The sequence below is a fragment of the Coenobita brevimanus genome, chromosome 18, assembly GCF_032717465.1.
Source record: "Coenobita brevimanus isolate Jiangsu-jjx chromosome 18, ASM3271746v2, whole genome shotgun sequence".
Classification (NCBI taxonomy): Eukaryota; Metazoa; Arthropoda; class Malacostraca; order Decapoda; family Coenobitidae; genus Coenobita; species Coenobita brevimanus.
This window is the reverse complement of record NC_136971.1, coordinates 19,207,926-19,228,471: the sequence shown is the minus strand read 5'-3', so window position 1 is coordinate 19,228,471 and position 20,546 is coordinate 19,207,926. Positions and strand designations below refer to the sequence as shown.

The following is a 20,546-nucleotide window of genomic DNA, read 5'->3' as shown; positions in this document are numbered from 1 at the left end:
AATTTCAGAGTGACGTTTTCTAAAATGAAACAGTAGTGCATCTGTTTTTCTTCATCAGTTAAGTCGATATTTCGTGTGCATTCGAATGAACGAGGGTGATAGCAGCAGCAGCAGCAGCAGCAGCAATCAGCTGACTAATAATAATGATGCCTTCCACAAACCATACCCATTATTATTTTTCCTGTGCGGAAGTAACTGTACAGAAAAAGAAAATAGACATACCCCAATTTAACTCGAGTATTTTGAGTGATGTTAGTTTGTGTAATGTTTTTCTTCATAATTCAAGGATATTTTGATGAAGCATAATGTATAATTGTTTCGTATATTGCATATTCCAAGGCTAACCCAAAAGCAATGTGGGTGATATTGTTTCTACTATTCATAAGTGAAGTGTAACACTACCTAAGAGTATATCGTTGATACTACAGTATATGCTTAATGTTCGTCATAACACAAAAAGTACATTACTTCTACAGCCACTGTTTTTGTTTCCCTCAAAATAATAGTATACACAAGTAAAACCTGTATTTTAATCAGTCAATAACCATTTCTTCTTAAAATGTTTGCAATATTTTGTCTGTTAGACTGAACATGTACGATAATAATTAAAGATTGTAATATTACTTAATGGGGAATTTTGGGGATTTTTAGCCTGGAGCTGTGGGGTATTTTGGTCGTCACTGGTTGGCAACACTGCTTGGCAGTCTAGGCCCTGGCACACTAGACAGCGCGCGCAGCGTAGAGCGTCACTCAACCGACAGTGCGAAACAGTACCCAGTGGGATGAGTGAACAGGTAAGCACGTCATCTTGTAGCCTCGTTAGCAATATCAGTGGCATTTTGTAAATACTTTTCGGAGTTATAATTAACTTTGAAAAAGGTACGAGTTGAAACTTATGAAAGTTGAAAAACCTATGATGTTATGGAAAATATCTTGAAAACAATGAAATATGTTTATTAAAATATTTCAACCTGCAGTTTTCTGAACATTCATTTTGGTACCAAAAAAATGGTTTCAGCTGGTTTTAGTGTTAACACTAGTATAATGCATCATATATATAGTTCATTACATGTTCATACCATACATTCTAGAAGAAATATACGTAGAAGGAAGAGTATAACAAAACAAAGCTTCCCTACAATGGAGATGGCCCCCCCAAATTTCAAGTCCTGGCTACGGGCCCGGATAAGTATCAGGAGCACTAGATGACAGCAGGTGGTTATTTTCTAGGTGGCATGGGAAGTTTAGTAGTAATTTTTCTGTAGCTATTATTTTATTCAGTATTTTATCTTACTTTACCTAATTTTTTTTTTCGTCAATTATGTACCGTATATACTGTATATTTAACATTCAAATGATTTACATCAGTGACACACAAGAGGATATTAAGGGGAAATGTATAAAATTCAGACAATTTTATTCTGCTTGGGAGAGGCTTCTCCAAAGGAAATAGCCAAAAATGTCTCCTTAGTTTAACATTAGCTTCCGAAGGTACCAAGAATTTATATTTGTCATCAGACTGAAGAGGTTAAGTCACAAACTTATGACTGTGGTAGAGATGCGTAACCTTCACAGCACTGATCTGGTTGCCATAGGGAACTTCCTTGTAACTCTCTTCATTTTATTATGCATAATACACCTGTTTATCGTCTTGTACGTTAGAGGCAAACTAGGTCGGTCGCGAAAATAAATATAAAACATAAAAGAGAATACTAGTGGTCCATAATAGTAATTCACCAAGAATGCGATGGTGCGAAGCCTACAATGCCACCCAAATTACAGCTCCTAGTTCAGGTGGAGAAAAAAACTGGTTATATACTGTAGGTGTGTAGAGAAGTGCATGAAAATGAATCTTTCATAAAATACAGTAGAGGATGTTGCAATAATTCGGCGTGATGGAAAATTAAGAAACAGCAGGTATACCTCAATATATATATATATATCTCTTGAAAATTCACTCTTCATTTCTCCCACCCACGTCCTTTGTCATATGCATGGAGTGACTTTATGCTGGAAGTTACCGTTCCCTTCTCTGTTAAGCCTAAATTAACCTAACCTAACCTTAATCTAACCTATCCTAGATCAACCTAACCTAAATAAACCTAAAGTAAACTAATTTTAATTCACGAAATGACTAATTTCACAATCTGCCTGTAACATACATATATATCTTTATATATATCCATATATCGACCTATAGTTACCTACAGGTCGATAAGACATCCAACTATCTTCCTGGCACATGTATTTCATACAATGTTGTTGATAAATGGCACAAAATTTTAGATAACATGCAGATACTTTCAAAATAGAAGCTATACGGCCATTCGGTGTGTGCGCACTGAGCGGAACGGTAACTTTCAGCATGTCACTCCGTGCATACGACACCTTCCTTCTGTATTTTCACAACTGCTTAAAATAAGTAATGTCCTTCTCCCGTTATGGACTCACTTCATGCAACTCTTTTCTTCACAAGTTTATTTTCTCTGGAAAAAAAACTTTACACACACGCGCGCGCGTCGTATTCTTTCATTGTCCGATGCCCATCCACTTCAGTCAGCCACTGATATCAAAAACAAGCGCTCGCAAAGCAAGAACAGGATATCATTTAGTCAGTGTGTGTGTGTGTGTGTGTGTGTGTGTGTGTGTGTGTGTGTGTGTGTTGGCAAAGTATCTCAATCAATTCTGATCAGAGTTTAACTCAGCATGATTGAAGGATTGAGGATCAGCCAAGAAGTAAATCTGTTCTTTTCAGAGCAACAGGTCAAAGATCATGGTCACGGGACTAGGTAAAAATCTGACAGCCAGGTCAACTTAAACTTTGATTTAGCCTAAACTAGATGAAAAGGCTGTGGGTAGCGCAAGTACGAGGGAAACAATTTTTTATAACAATCAGCAAAAGATCATGGTCACATGGTAATGTCAAAGTCTGACCGTGTGTCAGTCTGTGAACATAATAACTAAAGCATTTTTACTCTGATCTGGGCCAAACTTCTTGGAAGAGTTGAGGATCGGCGTTGGGGTTGGCCTATTGTATTTTACAATTGGTCAAAGGTCAAGGTCATATGGCAAAATAAACTTAAACAACTTTTATTCAACTTAAACCGAACTTTGTTGCAAGGTTGGGGGTAAGGCGAAAAAGAAAAATTTTATTTTGAAAACACTGAATTAAATGGGAACGGGAAAGGTTAGCGTTATCACATGAAGATGAACTTAAAATAAATTGTCAAAGTCACAGGAAAAGGTCAACGTTCAGGGTCACATAACAAGGAAAACAGACATTTTCGATCGGATGTAAACCAAACTTTGTGGGAGGGTTCAGAGTAAAGCATTAACGAAGAGTTTCGCTTTTTGAAAATAATCTGTAAATGGCCAAGGTCACTGGGGATGGTCAGGCCTGAAACTCACAGTTTTGATTCGATTTAAATCATATTTGGTGAAAGGACTGAGGGTCACCCAAGGATGAAGAGATCTGATTTTTGAGAACAGTAGATCACAATTATCATGGTCACAGGACAAGGTCAGCTCCGGCAGTTCTGATCCAGTTTACAGTAGACCTAAGTTGGAAGAATAATGAGTCAGGCAAGAATGAAGTAGTTCTATTTTAAGAGCCATCTGTCGAAAGTCAAGTTCCATGTCAAGCCATGTCAAGCCAAGCACTGGCTTTTAGAGCAATTGGTGAACACGGGTGTTGCACGTTCTGAGCATTTTTTTTTTTTTTATGTGCTCCAATCGGATTGAGCCGATGCAGGTTTATATCCAAGAGATGGTTTGGGTTTACTGCTCACGTAATGCCACTCAGGGATGAGTGAGGCTGGTCATTCTCATCTTAAATGTCTGGACCAACTTGCCTAGCCCCGGGCTCCTACGCTCCTCATGGGGCAATATAGGACTGGATGATGGATGGATGTGTCCGACTCAACACAGGTTTCACAGCCCGTTCCTTGAGGCCCAGCAGTCATCCTACGCACTTTACACCTCCGCATGCCACCACTTCGACGCTAACACCCACCGTCCATACTGAATACATGCTAAGGCTCTTTCATGCAGGACTGGCTTATTTTATTAGCAGGGGCATTTTTATGGCATCCCAACGGGTCTTTTGATACAACAGTAAAGTCTGCTTTAACAAAATTCAAACCTTTGAACTGTTCCCTGTCCTTGCCAAGATTAAAACCTCGGTCCATTAGGATTACAGGTCACCTCTCTACCGATTCGGCCACGACTCAATTTGGAATGCAGCTTTACAGCAAAATCATTTCACTGATTTCATAATTATACTTTATGCACTATAATTATATTCCCCTTCTGTTACCTCTAATTCCTCACGCCCCATCTTGCACTGTTGCTCCCCAAAACCAGAACATAGTTTCTCTCTTACGAGCTTCCCACACATTCCCTTAACACGTTCAGTCCCATGGCTGATACAGTAATTTTTGTTGTCCTTGGACGATTTTATCACCTTACAGACTCTTGTAACTCGATGGGTTGGATAAAGCCTTCAGTAATCGCTACACTACCAGGGCTCTCTCCTAAACTGTCTGGAAGTAGGTATATAATGTCATCAGACTGAGACGGTTGATCTTCCTAAAATCCTTCCCAGTCCTCTGTTTTCTTGTAACTAACTACAATATACATAATACATAAAAAACGAAGGAGTCTCACAGACTACAACATCTTATCCCACTACTGGTTGAAGGACTGAATATTTGACTTTGCCCTGTGACCTTGACCTTCGAACTCATTGCTCTCAAAATGGAATTTCTTCATTCTTGCCTAGCTTTAACGCTTCCACCATGTTTGGTGCAAATTAGATCGAAACTGAACAGACTTTACCTAGTGATATTGACCCTTGACCTATCTCTGTGACCGTGATCTTTGACTCTTAGTTCTCAAAGTCTAATCTCTTTATCCTTGCTCTAGCCTGTACCCTTCACCAAAAAATCGGATAAAATTTATTTAAGTTGATCTATCCTTGTGGCCTTGACCTCTGACCAGTTTCAAAAAATTGTTTTAAGTTACTTTGTCCACAGACAGACTTGGGTCAGACTTTGACTTTATCCTGTGACCTTGTTTGCTGAGTGACTACTTTCAAAATTGAATCCCTTCATTCTTGCCAGTCCAGTAGCTCTTCTACCAAGTTTGGTTCAGATAAGACCAGAACTGTTTGAGCTCCTGTGACCTCGGCCTTTGATAAATTCCTTTGACTTTGACCTTTGACTGCTTGTTCCCATGCTACCTCCTAACCCCTTCCACCAAGTTCGGTTCATGTTAGATAAAAACTTTAAGTTGATCTTGCCATGTTACATTAACCTTTGCTATACTGCTCTCAGAACAACAGGTCAACCCCATCAGTGTTCCATAACGCTAGTTATTTTGTTCACACAGTGACACGCGGGTTGAACTTTGACCTTGCCCTTCCACTGACTGTTTCGAAACAGAATCTCTCTCTTCTTGGCTTTCCCTCCACCCTTCCCCCAAGTTTGATCTAAACTGGATAACAAATGCTGAAGTTGGCTTTGCTTGGTCAAACTTTGACCTAGTCCTGTGACCTTCACATCTGACCTCTGGTTTTAAAAAATCGGGTTACTCATAGGCTGACCCTCAACACTCTCATGAAGTTAAAATTGGGAAAATACTGTTTGAGTAATTTTGCTCACACACACACACACACACACACACACACCGATCAAAACATAACACCCACTCTCGCTTGAAGAGCACGATTGTAATAAATATATAAGTAGTCCTCACTAGCCAAGTTTCCATATTCATCATTAGTTCTCCCTAGCCAGGTTTACATATTCATCTACGGAATATCCAAACAACTCAAAATCTAATCTGAACCTCTCGTACAGCGCCAGTACTTGTGGGCGAGTCAAACTTTTGAAATACTTTGCTGCAAGTGACACGCTGCTGGCCGACTGTCCTCTGCTGTTTCTCCACTCATAAACGTCCTTGATTTCCGTCAGATTGGCAGCATAAGCAAGAAACTGCTCATCAGACTGCATGGTTTCCAGCTTGAGTATGGCTTGGTAATCAGATGCACAAACGCCACACTGCACCCAATACGGCAGCCAACAGACGACCTGGGAAAGAACAGGAGACCTACACTATGTGAGCAATTGCAACGGGTAATGCAAAGTGGCTGGTGGATCCAAGAAGTCCTTACCCTCTTTTTTCATCTGCACACAGAACATTGAAAATTTTCCTTTTATCATTTTTAACTACCTTTTTGGCCCCTGTCTTACTCCATCCTTAGATGGGAAAGGAGGTCGGGATGGTGATGATGATGATCCATACTATCTTTCCCCCTACAAGTAAACGTAATTATTAAAAGAAAAACATCAGTATATGTCTGAAAATTACTAATCATAACTGGACCAGTAACTGAAGCTTTGTAGACTGGTTGTAAAATAAACCGTTACATTCCATATGGTTTATAATACAATATATACATTATCTATCTATCTCTTTATTGCCAGACGCCTCAATCCCGTACGGGGTGGCCACAAACAAATCGCCTCCACGTCGCCCTGTCCCCCGCCATTTCACTGCCCTGCTCCCAACTCACATCCCCCTCTCTCATATACCTCTCCACCCATCCCTCCATCTCATCCTCGGCCTCCCCCTCCCTCTCCCTCCCTCCACCTCATTCACATTTTTTTTTTTTTATGCAAGGAAGAATGAACCAAAGGCCATGAGCCCGCAGTAACAGTTCCCTCCAAGAGAAAAACAAAATACAATATAGAGCCAAATTCAAGATCCGATCATTTTGAGATGCCTGGACACACTGCGTTTGAAAGACTGGAGATCATAGGCAGCAGGAAATACAGACAGAGGGAGACAGTTCCAGAGCTGACCTGTTGCATAAATGAAAGACTGGGAGTAACGGTTAACTCTTGCATTAGAGAGTTGGACAGAAAAAGGATGAGAGTTTGCTGCCAGACGGGTGCTACGCGCCCGTCGTAGAGGTGGAGGAATGCAAGCAGACAGTTCAGAGGAGCAGTGACCATTAATGTAGCGATAGAAAAGAGATAAAGATGCAACAGTGCGGCGAAGAGACAGAGGTTGAAGGGAGTCAGTAAGAGGAGGAGAGTTAATGAGACGAAAAGCCTTTGACTCCACCCTATTGAGAAGAGCTGTATGTGGGGAGCCTCCCCACACATGAGAGTTGTACTCCACACAGGGGCGGATAAAACCCCTGTATAGAGTCAACAATTGCACAGGGGTAAAGAAAGAGCGGAGTCGGCTTAGCACACCCAATCTCTTGGAAGCAGATTTTACAAGAGATGTAATATGATCTTTCCAAGATAAGTCCCGAGTAAATGAAACCCCAAGCATGTTCAAGGATGATGCAGGATTAAGCTGAATATTATTAAACATTAGTGGGTATACCTGTGGAAGATTTTGTCGGGTTGATAGGTGTAAGAACTGAGTCTTAGATGCATTAAAGACAACCATATTATTTTTACCCCAGTCAGAGATACAAGCCAAGTCAGACATTAGGTGTGCCATAGCCTCATCACTTGTTTCTTGAAGTAACTGTTGAGATGGGCGTTGTGGGAACCGAATGGAAAGGTGAAGGGTGGAGTCATCAGCATATGAGTGGATAGGGTTAGATGTATAGCTTAGAAGATCATTGATGAATAAAAGGAAGAGAGTTGGTGATAGGACAGAGCCCTGAGGAACACCACTGTTGATAGATCTAGGAGAAGAACGATGGCCGTCTACAACAGCGGCTATAGAACGACCAGAAAGGAAGCTAGCGATGAAGGCACAGATAGAAGGATAGAAACCGTAGGAGGGCAGTTTGGAAATTAAAGATTTATGCCAGACTCGATCGAAAGCCTTTGAGATGTCAAGTGCAATGGCAAAGCTTTCGCCAAAGTCCCGAAAGGAGGATGACCAGGAGTCTGAAAGGTAGGTGAGAAGATCGCCAGTGGAGCGTCCCTGACGGAACCCATACTGACGATCGGAAAGAAGGTTGTGATAGGAAAGATGCCTTAAAATTTTTCTATTAAGAATTGACTCGAAAACTTTTGAAATACAGGACGTTAAAGCAATTGGACGATAGTTGGAGGGTTGGGAGTGGTCACCCTTCTTTGGGACTGGCTGAATGAGAGCAAACTTCCAGCAAGAAGGAAAGGTACAAGTTGACAAACAAAGACGAAAGAGTTTGCCTAGGCAGGGTGTAAGCACAGAAGCACAGTTCTTGAGAACAACAGGAGGGACCCCATCAGGCCCATATGCCTTGTTAGTACTGAGGCCAGTGATGGCAGAAAATACATCAACTGAAGAAATTTTAATGTCAGCCATGAGGAAGTCAGAGGGGGGAAGTGATGGAGGAACAGCACCGGAATCGTCTAAGGTAGAATTGGAGGAGAAAGTCTGTGCGAAGAGATCTGCTTTATCGGTAGAAGAAATAGCTACAGAATCATCAGAGTAGAAAAGAGGAGGGAAGGATGATGAGGTAAAGTTGTTAGAAAGATTTTTGGCAAGATGCCAGAATGAGCGGGAAGAATTCGAGTTGGAGAGTTGAGAGCATTTAGTATGGATGAAATTATTTTTAGTAGAGCGAAGAACAGACTTAGCACGATTCCGGGCAGAAACGTAAAGATGATGTGATTCAGGGGTGGGTTGGCTCCAGTACCTTTTGTAGGCCCTCTCCTTGTTGCGGACAGCATGAGAACAAGCGTGATTAAACCAAGGCTTTCTTGCGTTAGTCAAAGGATATGAGAAAGGAATGTATGCTTCCATACCTGAGAGAATAACCTCCGTAATGAGCAAGGCACACTCAGATGGCTCACGGCCATGGAAGCAATAATCATTCCAGGGAAAATCAAAGAAGTACAGCCTGAGGGCCTCCCAGTCTGCGGCTCCAAAATGCCACAGACGACGTTTCCCTGGAGGGTCCACAGGCCGTACCGGAGTGATAGGACAGGTTAAGGTAATAAGGTTGTGATCGAAGGAGCCCAACGGAGAGAAAAGATTAACAGAGTAAGCAGAAGGATTAGTTGTGAGGAAGAGGTCAAGTATGTTGGAGCTCTCTCCAAGGCGGTCAGGGATACGGGTAGGGTGCTGTACAAGCTGCTCTAGGTCATTAAGGATAGAAAAGATGTAGGCTTGTTCACCAGGTGGATCCGTGAAAGGAGAGGAGAGCCAAAGGTGGTGGTGAACATTGAAATCTCCAAGAATGGAGATTTCGGAGAAAGGAGAAATGGATAGAATGTGTTCCATTGTAGAAGTAAGATAGTCGAAGAATTTTTTATAGTCAGTAGAATTAGGGGATAAGTAAACAGCACAGATATATTTAGTCAGAGAATGACAGGAAAGCCGAAGCCAGAGTGTGGAGAATTCAGAAGAATCAAGTTCAGGAACACGAGAGCAAGATAAGTCGTTGCGTATATATACACAACAGCCACCTTTGGCTTTGAAATGAGTATAGAGAAAGTAGGAGGATACAGAAAAGGGTTTGCTGTCAGTTGCCTCAGACAGCTGAGTCTCCGTTAGAAAAAGAAGGTGAGGTTTAGAGGAGGAGAGGTGGTGCTCAACAGAGCGAAAGTTAGAGGAAAGACCGCGAATGTTGCAGAAATGAAGAAGAGAGTCAGACAGAGGTTCCAGGCACCTCGAGTCGTCACCGGGAGAGGGGCAGATGGTGGGGGCATTTATGGTCACCCCCCCTGGGGACTCCGAGGCTTGATAAAACGACGCCATTTTTGGTAAATTTTGAATAGGAAGTGTAGTGTGTACTGTGCATGTAGTTTGGTGAAGATAGTTAGAGAAATTTGTACTGGAGAGCATGCTGGCCTACTCTCTGTGTAACTGAGACACTGAAAAAGTTCAGCAAAGGGGGATGGTCAGGAACTAGTCCTGAGGGCTGATGAAACGGGAGCTCCAGCACTCCCTAGAGCAGCTTTCCATTCACCTCGGGAGTACTGCCCTGCTCGACTGGTGCTACAGTCTACTCTCCTCGTCAGTCTCTCACCCTCCATCCTCTCCACATGGCCAAACCACCTCAGTGTGTTCCTCCTAATGCTTCCTATCACATCCACATCCAACCACAACGCTCCTTTATATCCTCATTTGTCAGCCTGTCTCTTTATGTGACTCCACAGGCTCCTCTTAAATAACTCATTTCCACTGCTCTCACTCTTGACTTGTGTCCTTCCAACAACGTCCAAGCTTCACTTCCATACGTTAGAGTTGGTATCACAATACTGTCATGTAGTAACTTTTTCACGTCCATGCTCACTTCCCTGTTATATACATTATAAATGCATAATTGTCGTAAATGGGTTAGAATAAAAGAGATGAAATGCTGGATCCGCTTTTTCTCTCTGTTACATGTAAGACGGTACCAAGGTAACAGTCCGTCCCCGAGGCTAGGCTGCCGAAGATGACCAACCTACCTGGTCGAAAAGCCTTCGCTGACTTCTTGGGAATCAAAACTAGGATAAGAAAACCATCACTCCGTCTAGGGCGCTCTAACCACTAGATCACCACTGTACAACTGCATCCAAAAATGCCTGGGTCACCCAAACCTGAAGGTATGGGGCCCGTAGCATCCTTACTAGACTGCAATTCAAGGTCTACAAGTAGACAACTTCAACACATAAAGAAATACCAGTGTAACTAACGGCATAAACTTGTTTTAACCCGCCGCATCCCGGTAACATATGGGTACATTGCAACGTTTTGTCACAGTCCTGACAACATACCCATCCATTTTGCAATAGCGAGGTCCATCATTTGCACATTTTTCAAATTTCACACGTGATATTTGCTACGTATAAGTGGGAAGCCTTCCTCTACCCGCCACCAGGCAGGGACACTGCCTTACCCCGCGTGACTCCCCCCCCCCTCTGCACGCCACTGTCTCTGCAACTCACCCGCTAACAGTGACCTGGCCAGTAAATACATGTCGTGCCACGGTACGAAATTCAAGGTGAGAGTGATTCCCCAATCGATGACAATGTGGAGGACAAAGATTATGTGGTGCCAGAGGAGGAAACAAGCAGAAGTGATGAGGAGATAACGTCGCCAAGGAAGGTGTAGTATGTTGATGCATTCAGTGAGTGAAACAACACTTATATCACCTATATTAGTGTGTGAAAACCAATAGATTCTTGTACTACATATAAATTTGTACCAAATGAACAAATAATTACCTATTCTGAGTGGTATGCAGTAGTTACCACCACCATAGAAAACATGACACCTGCAGCGCAGCTCTAAAGAACATGGTAGGCCTACCAGGTGTTTAAAGGGTCACCTGTTTAGCTCATTTCTAAGCTCAGGTGAGCACTTTTTCTGTGATTTGCTATTGTTTCTCACAAAGAGAGGAGCTTTGAGCAAAAAAAAAAAAAAAATCCAAAATCGGTCGGGATTGGGGGAGGTCATTGGTGAAAAATGAGTCGGGACGCAGCGGGTTAGGTAGATTTAACCCAACACTAAGACTGAATACACACACACACACACACACACACACACACACACACACACACACACACACACACACACATGAGCAAGCGGGCATTAAACATTACACACACCTCACTTTTGGGAGTATAGGCGTAGAAACACGTGGTCATAGTAAAGGATTAAGGACAACATCTTGCAACAACAATGGCATTATCTTGGAAAAGGAAGGAGGCTCTGGGTTAATGTACAGTTACTAAAAAAATATATATATATTGAACAGGAGAGGTATGATGATATCCGGAAAAATATATATATCTGCATAGATTGTGAATTCCCGACAAAATAAATTGGTTATCATCTGAATATACATTACATAACAAGAGTGACCAGAGGATGTCTGAAGCAAGTGATATTTTACAACCTTATGGATGCAAGTTTACTACTGGGAGAAAAAATAATTGAGAATATTCCACTAGTCATCGGCCATAGTGTCAGACTGTTTCGTACCAAATGTGCACTGATTTTTTTTTCTTATGAACTATACAGTGTACGGACTCCACGAGGGTCATTAAGGCATATTTTTACTAAATCACAACCTCAGCTAAACAGTCGATGTTACATTTTGGTACCCAGCTGTACGACGGACAAGAAACAAATTTAGTCCAAGAGTCTGACCAGTTTGTGAATCGAACTCGGGCTCTTCCAACTGGTAGCTGGTTGTAGCAACCCATGCATCACTGGCTTCTCAAGGTGAAGCAAGTTAGCATTTTACAGTATCAACCTTTTGCCTTCTATGGACACCTTAACCCGCCGCGTGCCAGTGCTGTTTTAAAATGGTCTGACATAATGCTGCGGCCAGTGCCAGTGCCGTTTTAAAATGGTTTAAAATAAAAAACTTCACTGTGACCACATTTTTCAAGATTCGCGTGTAAAATTTGGCAGGCATGTAAGGTAACTGTTCCTCTACCATCCTCCAGGCTGTCAAGGCCATGCACTCACTCACTCCTCCCCTCACGCTTGCTTTGCCTCACTCTGCCTGTGTGCCTCACCCGGTGCTGTACATAGTAAAGGCATTTTGTAAATATTTTCATGTAAGTGTAAGTTGTAAATACTTTCTTGTAAGTGTAAGGACTATATAGTGAAGTCAAGTTGTAAATACCTTCTTGTAAGTGCCAGGACTGTATGTAATGAAGTCAGGTTGTACCTATCTTCAAGTAAGTGTAAGATAATGCATTCATAGTGAGAAAGACATGCAAATTGTGATAGATGCTCAAGTAATAAGTAATCAGAAAAGTGTACTGAACATTGGTATACCTTCCCAGCATAAATACCTGAGTATACCTTACATAGAAAACGGCTTTCTCTCACGTACGTGGTGAGCGTGAGAGAGCGGCTATACCTGTAAACGAGTATGCTGGACTCAATAAAACTCATTTCCAAGCCTTGGTGAGCATTTTAATGGCGAAATTCATTGTTTTCACATCAAAATCTATCATTTTTGCCAAAGAAAAAGATTGAAAAATGGCCAGCACTGGGGTGACCTATAGGGCTAAAAATGGCTGGCATGTGGCAGGTTAAATTGTTTTACTCAGGCTTCTACAAGAGGGAAATTCTAGTAGTCAAATAATTCAAAACTGTATCGATTATCCCTCGGAATATTCGAATTTTCTGCCTATCTGTTTGTCTATTGCCAGAAGCCTTAATCCCGTAAGGATTGGCCACAAACAAATGGCCTCCATGTTGCCCTGTCCCCCACCATTTCACTGCCCTCTCCCCAGCTCATACCCCCTCTCTCTCATATACTTCTCCATTCGATCCCTTCATCTCATCCTCGGCCTCCCCCTCCCTCTCCCCCTTCCACCTCACTCACATACACTCTCCTCGTTAGTCCCTCACTCTCCATCCTCTCCACATGGCCAATCCACCTCAAAGCTTTCTATCACAGCCACATCCATACTACTGTACAGTACACTGGTCCTTGATAGCTTAGCTTCCTCATTTGTCAAAATCTAGGTGGCACTCAAGGCAAGTAAACAAACCCGTGAGAAAGCTCTCCTGATTCTGAAAAACTTCTGAAGGATCTAGCAAGCTGCTACCCTCCATCCTTGGCTGAAAGCAATTGTAAGACCTAGTCTTTAGTGTAGTGTCACCTGGGAATTTATGGGTTTTTGGACTTTGTCAGTATTTCTTATAGAAAAACCCATAAACCTGGCCAGTCCCCTCTGCTTGGAAGTTCTTGTGTCTGCTCATGCACAGTGCGAGCAGCATTATGAGTAGTATCGTCATGGCTATGTCACTCTGCCTGAGCACACATACCAACTCCACTCCACAGGTGAAGGTGTTGCCAACACCTTGAATGCTACCCTATTAGGGCAATATGGAATACTCCAGACCTGCCACCCCCGCTGATCTCGAGTTCAACCTAGCACTCAGTGATGATGATGTCCTATCTGAGGGAGCTTGGCTCCCACTTGACCTTCAAGGACACCAAGGCTCCACATCTACTGCAGTTGTGGTGGCTCCCAGGCTGCCTCTACCTGTAGTCCCTCACCACATCACCCACCAGGCTCCACCTCCACCAAATACCTTGTGGAACATGCTTCAGATATCAACAGTGAACCAATTTATTGTGCTACAAAAACATCCAAGCACAATGAGGCTTCTCAGTGCAAGGTTCCTGATCACTTCCTCCCTTGCCTCACTCCTCAGAAGACACCCTCCCAGTCTGCATCAGTTCCTTAAGCATTTGCTTCCCGGGCTGAGTGGGTCAAACTCCTTTTCAAAGAGTACCCGACTGTCAATACGAAGCTTTACTAGCTATCTGAGGTCACCATGACGTTCCGTCTCGGTCAGGAGCTAGCTGAGGTCAAGATGTCTGATGTAACAGGGACACGAGTGGTGAGCTCCTGTCCTTGTTCCTGGACATTCAGGACTCATTCAACAGGCCCCATAAGTGCCCTACCTACCTCATCACCCACTTGTCTGTCAGCGTTGACCCTTCCTTGGCCAAAGAACTCCCTGGCATCTACACTGCTCGACATTTTCATCAAAATGGGATGCCCACCAACCGGCCTGTTGTCACCTAGAATCTTCCAGACCCTCCTCCGCCAGTTGTCAACTTCGGTTTCCTAACTTGTCTCCCATCCTGTGAGCTACGCAGAATCAAGTACAAATAGCCATAGTCCTTCAAATAATGGGGAATTGGACATATATCACATTCTTGCTCTGTCTCAGAGAAGTATGCGTGGTGTGCTACCAACCACGCCTCCCAGACTTACCCATATCGCATCCCTCCACCACCCACCACTGCTGCTACCACATCTGCTTTGAAACTGCTACCATTACCTGCACTGTACACCTCACAGTGGAGATGTCCTCATTGTTATAAGGCAGGAGTCATGTGTGGCATGGTTGTACCAAACTCTCAGACCCTACCATGACTCCTATAGCCGTGCTACCACACACTACCACCACCACCACCCTACTGAACGCCGCCACCTTACCTGCCATTTCTTCCCTTCCTGATTCTGCACAAGTACTTCCCCTCCATGATGTCTTGGTGCATAGTGCTTACAGCACACTTTTATGCCAATGAGGCATGGATCAATGGCTTGGTCAGGCAGCAAAAGCAAACTCACTTCTCTTGTTGAGTCTTATCAGGTTATCATCACTACTGTCACCACCCTCACAGAGAAACTGGATGCTATCATCTCACTCCTTGAGAGGATCAGTGATCTGGCGACAAAGGACCCCTCACATACTACACAACAATGCTATGCTCATGCTACCTCCTCATCTCCGCTTGACTCCCGGAAATATAAACATAAAATTTGCTGACCGAATGCTGCTTCGTCTTTTCTCTTGGAAGGCCAGTGGAGTCAGAAGTCATTCGAAATTGCTCTGCTCATGAACTATGTATATCACCATCACCTGCATGTTATTTTCATTCAACAAGCCTTTGTTGGTTGTCCTCTACCTGGGGAAGTAACTCCCTCAATTACTGGCTACATTTCCTATGTTCGCCTCGCCTGGAATGGTCTCATTAGTTACATTCATTTCTCCAAACCACATCAACTTCTCCGCTGCTCTACAGATGATGCTCTGACCTTTCAGCTTTGGGGGGGCCCAATGGGTAATGATAGGATCTGCTTATGTAATATCTATTCTGCCCCTGTAAGGCTTAATCTCCCTGCTCCCCCTACTCCTACAATTCGTGGCATGATCTACAAGGGTGAATTTAATGCCCGACAGCCTGCTCTGGGTGACCTCTCTAATACTCCAAATTGCAATGGACTTCTCCTTGAATATATCCACTGCTAGCAACTCACTCGCTGGGACACCGGTTGGGCTTCGCACTCTCGAGGAGGCACTCTTGATCACATCATAACATCCGAGCTAGTCCCTTCCCACGTCAGATGCTCTTCCATCCCTACCCTCTTCTCAGACTATGTTGCCCTCGGCCTCCACTATTCTCCCCTTGCTAGACCTTCCCCTCCTGAAACTCGCACCCACATTACCATTCCTTCTTAGTATTGCCCTATGTACATCTCAAACATTTTCAACCTTGTCCCCATATTTGAATTACAGTCACCTGATAACTCACATTCCTTATTGGTAAACTCCACCCATGACTTCCACAGCCGCTATGTTACAAGACCACACATTAAGAGTCACCCTGAAGCTCATATTTGGACACTTGATCAGTTCATCCTCCAAGCTGAAAGGAAGGTGGTGGACGATGGTCTTTCTTTCCAGTGACAGTCAACACCTGACCATCTGCACCAGCAGCAGGCATCAAGAGACAATTTATTTGCTTTCCAACAATGCGCCCATACTGAATCCTGGCGGATAGCATCAGCCATCAGACGAGTGTTGCATCCATGTGGCATCAACATGGTTGTCAGGAAAAAGCCCTCCAGTGCTCTCCAGCCCAGTCCAGCTGAATATGCACAAGATCTTATTAATAAATGGTCTGAAGCATGCAACCTTCCCACACATATTCAAGATGCACTCTCCTCCCAGCAACATGTCTGCACCCTCCATCTGATGGGTACATTACTAAGGGCAGATAAAGATGATGACGTGCTGATAACTGAGGATGAATTGCGAAATGCTCTCATTAGCAGTACGGAATCAGTCCCCAGGAATGATGACATCACTTACCCTGTCCTTTGCCTACACCTGAGAGTCCCGGCAGCCCTCTGCTACAGCTCTACAATCTTTGCTGCTGTGAGAGATACGTGCCTAATGCCTGGACCTCTGGCACATTTGTGCCCATTCCAAAATCTGGTACTGACAAATTCAGACATATTTCCCTCACTTCCCACTTCAGCAAGATGCTTGAACGCATCTTCCTTACCCGTCTCATGTTTCGGCTGGAGGAAAAACTATGACCCAGACTACACTGCCACAAAGAAGTACACATCACTGTCTAATGGAACTCTATACCCTCCTCTTCCCCAGCAGTATTGTAGCATTCACTGATCTTAAAAGTGTCTGTGATGTTGCAAACAGAGATATCATCCTCAATCAGCTGGTGGAATTTGCTGTCAAAGAAAACCTCTTGAGATGGATACGGGGTTACATCCATAACAGACCCTTGTGTGTCCCTCTTAAGGGCGTGTGTAGCTCCTCCAAGGCCTTTGAACTCAACACTCCACAAGGTGGTGCTCTGTGGTGCGTAAGATTAGGAATATTCTTTATCTTGTCCAGTTTGTGTCACTGTGATGGTAGGTTGGCAACACTAGTTGTCGGTACCAACTTGGCAAGTGATTGGTAAGGGCGGTGCAGTCTGCTGGGAAGAGTTGTCGTGTGTGGAAGATCTTCTTTGGCGTGGGAGGAATTCTAGTGGAGGCGTCTGCCAGGTTATCAAAAGGGTAGTCAGGAGATCATGTAGTTACCAGTGAGTTTGGTAGTGGGTCTAGATTAGCAAGTGATCATTCAGACTGATGTGGTTTGGTTGCCCAATGCCGGGTTGGCAAGAATCTGTGTGGTGGCCCAGTCTACTTGTTAGAGCATCTGAACCAACCTACCTGTTACTTGGGATGAAGTTTATGAACTTGCTTTCTTGTTATTGGTTAAACTTCGTTCAACTACATGCTCTAAGCCCATTTCTTTTTAATGCCCTTATGCTCTGCTTACTCTCTCTTCTTCCCAACATTCCTGGAATCACTCTTACCTGTTATGCTGATGATATCTGCATTCACTCCAGCTCTCCAGATCTTCAATGCTTCCTTCAGTCATTCTATCAGTCGTCTTCCACTTGTGGCCTCATTCTCTCCCAGGAAAATGTAGAATCTTCTCACTTCACAACGCAGGAACGCTTCCAGAATTGACCGTAGGAAATAGTTTCATCCCCCTGAGCAGGCAGTACCTCTACCTGGGTGCACCTGTATGGATTACCCCAACCATACCTACAAGACAATGTGTTCATCCCATCGTCTGAGACCTCCAAGATCGGCTGCAGCAGTGCTTATTTCCCCTCAAGTGCCTCACCAACAGTGCTGCTGGAATCTCTATCCCTGTGGCCGGAACTATCTACATTGTATTCATACGGTCAGTTGTAGATTATCTCTACCCTGCTCTCATTCAACTCCCGGAGACATCCTGAGAACCCACAGAAAATTTTCAGAACAAAGTAATGATACACATCCTGGGCTGTCCTATTCCCACCACAGTAGTCAGTATGCAAATTGAACTCAATCTTCCCTCACTTCTTGAGAGAATATATGCCAATGTCTCTTACATCAGCGTTAAATGTCTTCATTCTCCCCATCATGCCTCTCATTATTCTCATGTCATCAGAGCTTCACATGACCCGACCCCACAGTATCTCGACCTCCACTTCGGCGTAGCGTCTGCATCCTCGTTAATATAGCCTGTTCCATCCTACACGGACTTCATATCAATGTTCCTGTGGCAGAAGTGGATCATGGTCCACCTCCCTGGAGGATTTCTCATTTCCACATCTGCTTTACTTCTACCTCCAAGGCAGACCTATCACTCCTCCAGAAACAGCTAGCTCGGGAGTCCATCACAAGAGGTTCTGCCTCAGTTCCTGCTGTGCACCATCTCTACATCGACGGTTCCCTGCAGGCAGATGGTAGTGCTGGATGCACCATCTACTCACCCAGTTTCGACCCACCAGAGGGAGACTGGGTTGGCCAAACTACCGAACTCATCTAGCTCTACCTACTGTACCAAGAGCTACAGGGACTCTTGCATGCAGTTAGTCTCCTATCTCAGCGAAGACTGAATCGCATAGTTATCTGTGACTCTCAGTCTGCCCTTCAAGCCATCTTGTCTCCAAAACCCACATACTATCGCTTAGTTCAACAAATCTTACTTCAGTTAGTTTCAGCTCATGAAAATTCTCTTACCATACAGTTATTGTGGATCCTTCACATGTTGGGATTGCAGCGAATGATACTGTTGACCTTGGGAAAAATGCCTGGGGACTGCCTCTACCTGATGATGCTACATCCTTCATCCTCTGCTACAAAACGAGCTCTTCTCCCTACATTCCATCGCAGGAAAGCTGCATGACTCAGAATGTGTCCATCCAACACTACAACCACCTTTGTCTATCTGCTTCCAAGTATCGTTGACATGGACTTATGGTTCACAAGCACAATGTTGTAATTCTACTCGACTCTGGCAGGATATCACCCTGTCTGGCAAGTCTCTGAGGCAGGAGACGTGCCTCACTTCTCCTGAAAACTGTATGACCACCCTAACGCCAACAGTCTTCATCGTTACTGCATTGAGTGTCCCTCAGTTTGGGATCTACTGCCTCAGGGACAGTCTCTGACTGATATATGTAATTATCTACTCACAGACAAACATTTAGATACCATTCTTTTGAGACATCCACACTTTAGTGGATGCTAACCCCTGTATTGTAAACTCAAATATATCTATAACAAAACAGCATGCCCTCCAAGACAGGAGTTCCTCTATATATAATACTTGGCCTCATGGTCTTGTTATTAGTTATTTCGCCCCATGGGCATAATATATTGATTAATCATCCTCATTTGTCAGTCTGTCTCTCCATGTAACTCCACATGCTCCTCAATTAAGTCATATCCTCTGCTGTCACTACTGACATGTGTCCTTCCAACAAGGTCCAAGCTTCACTTCCATACGTTAGAGTCGGTATCACAATATTATCATGCAGCGACGTTTTTTTTTTTTTTTTTACTCTCATGCTCACTTCCCTACTTCCTATCACTGCTTTCAAAGAACCAGCAACCTTTCTTCCATGCTGTACTCTTTCAAGTATTGCATCCTCCAAACTTCCATCATTACTCATCACACTACCCAAGCACTTAAATGCACTCATATTTTCCATATCCTTATCATCCAACCTCACTGTACATTCAGTGACTTCATTTCTCTCAAAGACCATAACTTTACCCTTCCCTACATTCACCTTTAAATTACGTTTTTACACTCTCTCCCAAACTCATTCACTATGGCTTGCAGTTCCCCTTCACTTAACAATACAGTATCATCTGCAGACAACATTACAGTAAGTTTCCAAACGCTGCCCTCTCTCATTAGGGCCACTCCAACATCCACTAACCTACCATGTATCTCATTTACAACCCCATCCATTTACAGATTGAACAACCATGGAGACATGACACATCCCTGTTTCAATCCAACATTCAGACAAAAAAAATTCACTCAGTTCACTATCCACACGTAGCAGCGTTAGCACCCTCATCATAATCTTCACGGCATTCAACAACTTCCCATTTATTCCATATATTCTTAATATTTTACATTTTACATGTCTATCCACTCTGTCGTTATGCTTTCTCCAAATCCATGAAGCCCATATACAACTTTTTTTCCCTTCTCTTGAAACTTCTCTACTAAAGACCTAAGAATGAATATCTGATCTGCACAACCACTTCCCTTCCAAAAACCTCTCTGTTCTTCTCGATCTAACTCCTATGGTATTTCCCTAACTCAGTCTATAAGTATCCTACTGTATACTTTTCTTATAATGCTCAGATGAGAAATGCCCCTTGGATTACCGCACGTCTTTTTTCCCCTTACCTTTAAACAGAAGAATAGCTATAACTGACTTCAATCCTCAGAGGCTCTACCTT

At 43.4% G+C, this 20,546-nt stretch overlaps 1 protein-coding gene across 1 annotated transcript in view; it reads right to left on the bottom strand.

The window, feature by feature from the left end:
• Positions 1–5,777: 5,777 nt before the first annotated feature.
• LOC145391422 (carbohydrate sulfotransferase 13-like) overlaps positions 5,778–20,546 on the bottom strand; it is a 79,750-nt gene continuing 64,981 nt past the window's right edge. The window contains exon 8 of the mRNA XM_080266035.1: positions 5,778–6,089. Coding sequence (XP_080122161.1) covers positions 5,778–6,089 — 312 coding nt within the window. The remainder of the gene's footprint in view (positions 6,090–20,546) is intronic.